This window comes from Etheostoma cragini, chromosome 18 (genome assembly GCF_013103735.1).
Source record: "Etheostoma cragini isolate CJK2018 chromosome 18, CSU_Ecrag_1.0, whole genome shotgun sequence".
In the NCBI taxonomy this organism is placed as follows: Eukaryota; Metazoa; Chordata; class Actinopteri; order Perciformes; family Percidae; genus Etheostoma; species Etheostoma cragini.
Window position 1 is genome coordinate 9,144,308 of NC_048424.1, and position 6,000 is coordinate 9,150,307.

Consider the following 6,000-nt stretch of genomic DNA (forward strand, 5'->3'; position numbering starts at 1 on the left):
CACTCATCTTCTTCTGTGTTAGTGGTGTTTATGTTCCAAACAACTTTCCTCTGTCCCTCTTTAGTAAACTGCAGGCAGTGTTGCTCCAGCAGCAGAGTTTCCTCCAGAAGTGTGAGGCGTGGATGGACTTCCTGTCTCAGACTGAACAGAAGCTGGCTGCTGAGATCTCAGGAAACTACCAGAGTCTTCTGGAGCAGCAGCGAGGCCATGAGGTCAGAGAAGCATTAAAAGTGCATATTTACTAAGACAGCAATTTTTATATGTACAGTGTTGTTATTAATATATTTATATTTGCATACAGTTGTTCCAGGCAGAGATGTTTAGCAGGCAACAGATTCTCTACTCCATCATCAATGATGGCCATCATATGTTGGACCAGGGACAAGTGGATGACAGGTAAACAGACACACACAATCTACAGTATATAACAATTTTACCTCTCTAATGAAAATGAGGAGGATACATGCCATTCCCACTCTTGTCCCCCTAACAGAGATGACTTCAGTGTAAAGCTGGCCTTGCTAAGCAATCAGTGGCAGGGTGTAGTGAGGCGGGCACAGCAGCGAAGGGGCATAATTGATAGTTTGGTCCGCCAGTGGCAGAACTACCGGGAAATGGCAGAGAAGCTGCTACAGTGGCTTCAAGAAGTGACCCGTGATCCAGATGTACATCAGCCAGGAGAACCAGTCTCCCTGCAGCAGGCCAGAAACCTGTTAGATCAGGTACAGGTAGGTTACAACACTATGGAGGAGCTTTTACGGTCCTTCACCCAGCACCTTTTTCAAACTTCTTATCTTCTTTGAAATTAGTTTATCTAAATATTTATTCTTTATTATCTCTATAAGGCACAATTCTGCTAAAGTATTTAGTAGGTGCATGAGGTTGGTGATGGGTTCAGTCTCTGACACTCCCATGTTGCCCTAAACTAATTACTGTATTTTCTATCTAAGCTTGTTTAAAAAGTTGGAAGAGGCCTCTAAACTCATTTAAATAATGAACAGTTAAATATTTTTTAAATTTTAATTTAACACTTAATTGCAGTAAGGAAATTTAAAGCTCCTACTAATAAATAATAAACACCCTTTTCCAACCTTAGACTCCCGTAGTAAACCTATACACTTTCTGCCCACTGTCCCTGTCTCTGCTCCTCCAGCTGAGGGAGCGAGTGCTGCAGAGGCAACATGGAGGCTACATTCTGACAGTGGAGGCCGGCAGGAGCCTGCTGCAGTCAGCTGACGCCAGGGCCGAGTCCACCCTTCAGACAGAGCTGATGGACATTCAGGAGAGGTGGAGGCACGCCCACCACCGCCTGGACCAGCAGAGGCGGGAGCTGCATGGCATGCTCAAGGTAAGGCAAAAGTACACCTGTAATAATAGTGAACATGTTTTCATAGTTTTTTTGGGTTTGTTCATGTAGTCCTTTCTTATCCAAGCTATAGTAAAAACATATGACAACATAACATAAAGGCAGTGTCCTTTTTAATTTTACCCTCATTACTTCCTCTCATTGTTCTATGCTTAAGTTCCTATACTCATTGGCATGCAGCATTACAAAGTAGGTTTTTGTTACCCTTATACATAGATGGCAGTTGTTAGAGTAAAGACTGTGTTGTATCATAATAGATTCTGTGCTACTGCAGGTATGTGAATCCTCATTTGAGCCCAGTCTGTGTTGAAGGCTAAGCTAGCTGTGTCTCTACAATTCTGCAGTGTGAAGGCGCTGTTAAGGGTGCAGAACGTTTAATGAGTGTCCCTGATTGTACATGCAGGACACTGAAACCAAATGAATTATGCAATGCTGCATAAAATGTCCTGATGAGAAGTACAGAGATGGAGCATATTAACTTTTGTCTTTGGATAAATGTCTAAACATCTGCGCAAACTTGCGCTGAAGTATTACAAAATGCCGAAATTGCACAAAGACATTAGTGCCAGCTCGCACGCACGCACGCACACACACACACACACACACACACACACACACACACACACACGCACACATATGAGTGTGGATGCTATCCAGTGAGCTGTAATGATTCGAAGCCTGCAAGGTAGATTTTGCAGGCTGGCACAGTGCCCTGTTCTGAATGGGACTGAGTGACGCAGTTTTAAAGATGCATATGGGATTTATTTAGTTTGAACATGGTTCACTCCTCTCTTCCTCTTAATCTTATTCTCCCACGATCTTAGTTACTCTCTCTCTCTCTTTTCTCCTTGGTTTGCACTAAGAGTGCCTACTGTAGCTATTCTAGTCCGATCCTGGCTGTTCTTTTACCATGACTCTTGCCACTTTGATGCACTATTTCTTGCCAAATATTACCCGTTTTATCCTGAATTGGAGCATTATTCAGACTAAAAAAATAGCTGTAATCCGCGCCCTTTGGAGCAGAACCTCTTTATGAAGCTGTGTTAATTCTTTTCTGGCTGTTGTTGGATTGTTACTGTATTACTGTTTCTCAAGGGGTTGCGTGCAAGGTTCGGGGTGAGTGAACTGTGTACGGCATTTGGTGTGTGTGTGTGTGTCTCTGTTTATTCTGCAGTTCACCTTTACTAATGCTGCAGGAAGAATATTTGCGTGTGTTTTATGCTGTAATTCTTACTGTGTGCGTCTTTGTGTGTGTAGAACTGGGAGCGATATGAGAAAGGCATAAATGCGTCACTGGAGAAGCTAAGGGCCTTCAAAAGGAAGCTGTCCATGCCACTGCCTGATCACCAAGAGGAGCTGCACTCAGAGCAAATCAGATGCAAGGTGGGGAGAATCTAATACTCAAATTAACAATGCTTTCTTTTTTCCAGGTTAATTGGTTTGCATCTATGCATCATACATGTGCACATGCTTGCTCGCTTACTCTCTCTGTCTCTCTTGGTCTGTCTCTCTTTTACACACACACACACACACACACACACACACACACACACACACACACACACACACACACACACAGAGACTTCTCATCCCTCTATCCCTTAATCTGGCTATGAGGACAAACAGATAAGCAGACAGACCAGAAGCTAAAAAACAAAACAAACTTTATCGGTCATCTGCTTTCTCATTGTTTGACCTTGTTTGTTTGGTTTTCAAATTGTTGGTATAGATGTTGTTTTTTCTCCTACATCATTTGAGTCTTTATCTAATTAAAAAAAATTATATTTGTAGTCTTGCATATAATTTGTTTTCTGTATTTATATTTTCAAAACTAGCTTGTCCTGATCAAGACCTTTTAATATGGCTGAAATGATGCCAAAAATGCTGCTGGAATGAACAACCAGAGATTCTCTTATTTTCCTTGTTAGTTCCCACAGCTTCTCAGATGTCATGTTTGTGTGTTAAAATTTACATTATGATCATTTGCAGATTGTTGTTAACCACTGGACACTGTATGCAATCATGTTTCATGCATGACATGTCCTCAACTCCTCAGGGAGGAAAGGGCTGCTAGAGTAGCTGCACAAGAGAGGGGGTGGGGAGAGAGAAAAGGAGAGAGAGAGAGAGAGAGAAAGAGGGTGCATGCGCATGAGAGAGAGAGCGTCTATGCTTGCAGTGGGGGTGTTTTTGTGTATGCGCGTGTTCTTCCTATTGTACGCGTCACATAATGGAGACATTCTCCAGGTCCACAAATGATTACACGGCAGCAAAACCGTCACAGTGACGGAGGAGGAGAAGATGCAAGGTTTGATGTGTCTGTTACCTTATCTTGCTTTTAACCTTGACTGATAATGTTTTATTTCAATATATAAAGTAATAATAATAAATGTAACATATTACTGCTTTATGCCTTTTTCAGAAAATCTTAGTCATTCCATTTAGTAGAATGTTTTATGCAACATGTTTTGTAGTAATATTTATCAATAGTCATTGTCAGTTTACCGTTTGCTTTTGGTCTATTTCTGAGGGTGCAGCAGCTGCAGTTGAGCTACAGTAGTTCTGCTCTGTGGTTTTCCTTTTCTATTAGACTATAGCTGTTGGTTAGTAAGCTAGTCTTACTGTATCTTTGCATTTAAGGTTAGGGTCACTTCTCTGTGTGTTGTAAATCATCTCTTATCATGTCATCTGGATGCAGGAGTTGGAGAGCAGTGTGGAAGGCTGGACTGATGACCTCACTTCCTTGTTCCTGTTGAGGGACTCCTTGGAGGGTGTGGTCAGTGCAGATGACATCACGGTCCTACAGGAACGCCTCCAACTGCTCCAGCGCCAGTGGGGGGAGGTCTGCCATCAGGTATATTCGCACAGTACTCTTGACCATGGTTCTTTGTTGTGTTTTAAAAGGCTGATGTTATTATTATATATTATTATATATTATTTCCCAACAAGTACTTAAAGTGCTTTGTCTGTGCCAACAGTATCTCAGCCAACAGTGTTATTTGTGACGTGTGTGTTACTGTGAGTAAGCGTTTTGTTAAGATTGAGAGAGGTTTAAAAGAATTAACAGAACTGGGCATAGTGTTGTTGCCCCTTCAGTATGTTTTAGTTTTTTTAGCATTAAGTGTTCAATCAGACCCCTAATTTTAGTTTATCTTCCACAAATTCTATTTTTTTCCCAGAATCTTTCCCATTACTTAACCACCAAATTATCATCAATTTTTCATATTTTGACTCTTTTCTCATCATCGGTTTCCACGTCTTTTCTCTCGTATCATTTCTTCCCCCCTCTGTCCTCTCCTCTGTCCCCTCAGCTTTCCCTGCGCAGGCAGCAGGTGAGCGAGAAGTTGAATGAGTGGGCAGTATTCAATGAGAAGAACAAGGAGCTATGTGAGTGGCTCACACAGATGGAGATTAAGGTATCTCAGAATGGAGACATCAGCATTGAGGAGATGATTGAAAAGCTGCGCAAGGTAATTTAACACACAGACGCACAACAACAAAAACATACAGTACTTTAAAAGCAAATATGTAGAAATTAATGAACAGAATACATCTATGCATGCAGAAGTGCACTCAGTACAACCAGAGTTAAATTGTTTTGACATTTCCAGATCTTGGTCACTGCTAAGCACTGAGTAATTTATTTACTTACATATTTTATTTACTACCCATTGGTGTCTGTCTCCCAGGACTACCAGGAGGAGATCAGTGTAGCTCAAGAGAACAAGCAACAGCTGCAGGTTATGGGTGAGCGCCTGGCCAGGTCCAGCCAAGACAGCAAAGCAGCCGAGATCCAACACAAACTCAGAAAAGTCAGCGAGCGCTGGCAACATCTGCTGGACCTAATTTCTGCCAGGTGGGTCAACAAGACTCTTAATGTGCCCAAATTATGAAAATCAGTTTTTCTGGGATTCCGGGTGTTATTTTGGGCCTCTGGTGCTTCCACACGCATACAAACATACAAAAAAACTATCCATGCTGTTTTGAGTGAGATACAGGTTTCTGAATGTCCTCTGCCTTCAAATTCTTCATGGCTTTCTATGTAATTAGCCGAGATGTGGTGGCTGACTGTAGCATCCTAGCGCTGGCATACTAGCTTGTTCTCAATGGCACAATAGTTCACCAAAATCTACAAAAAAAAGGTATCTAGCTGATGTGATCTTACCTAGCTACTGCGCATGTACGACTCCCAACAAAGATAGTATAGAAGTGAGATGTCTCACTGCGTAGCTAATACAAGTGAGATGTCTCACTGTGTAGCTAATACAAGTGAGATGTCTCACTCTGTAGCTAAAACAGAGACCTAAACACACAGGGTGAAAACAGGATCTGCAGCAGTGTGCAGTACAACAAAAATATGTTTTTTGAGGTTCCGGTATATCCTCAAAATACAATTATGTACCCAAAAATGATGATAGCATGGGAGCTTTAAGAGTTTAAGTGTCTTAACAATTGAAGACTATTTGATAGTAGTGTTGGTTATGTGAAGGTGGAGGGGAAACCCCCAAAAACTTTTATGAAAAATTAAGTCAAATTTTATATGTTTCCTTAAAGTTTGTAGTCTGATAAATGAAAAGAAATACAGACATAGTCCTAAGAGTATCATTATTTGGATAAAAAGACAAATAATGATACCC

The 6,000-nt window shown here is 41.4% G+C and overlaps 1 protein-coding gene across 6 annotated transcripts in view; it reads left to right on the plus strand.

The window, feature by feature from the left end:
* syne1a (spectrin repeat containing, nuclear envelope 1a) overlaps positions 1–6,000 on the plus strand; it is a 122,483-nt gene that overhangs the window by 97,662 nt on the left and 18,821 nt on the right. For 5 of the 6 annotated variants that reach the window (XR_004660426.1, XR_004660427.1, XM_034900288.1 and 2 more), the window contains exons 124-131: positions 65–212; positions 302–396; positions 494–728; positions 1,097–1,348; positions 2,624–2,749; positions 4,062–4,217; positions 4,675–4,833; positions 5,053–5,219. Coding sequence is in view for 4 of the 6 variants with exons in the window: in XM_034900288.1 (XP_034756179.1) it covers positions 65–212; positions 302–396; positions 494–728; positions 1,097–1,348; positions 2,624–2,749; positions 4,062–4,217; positions 4,675–4,833; positions 5,053–5,219 (1,338 nt within the window). In the remaining 2 variants the exon portion in view is untranslated. The remainder of the gene's footprint in view (positions 1–64; positions 213–301; positions 397–493; positions 729–1,096; positions 1,349–2,623; positions 2,750–4,061; positions 4,218–4,674; positions 4,834–5,052; positions 5,220–6,000) is intronic. The other variant, XM_034900287.1, reaches the window with a different exon arrangement.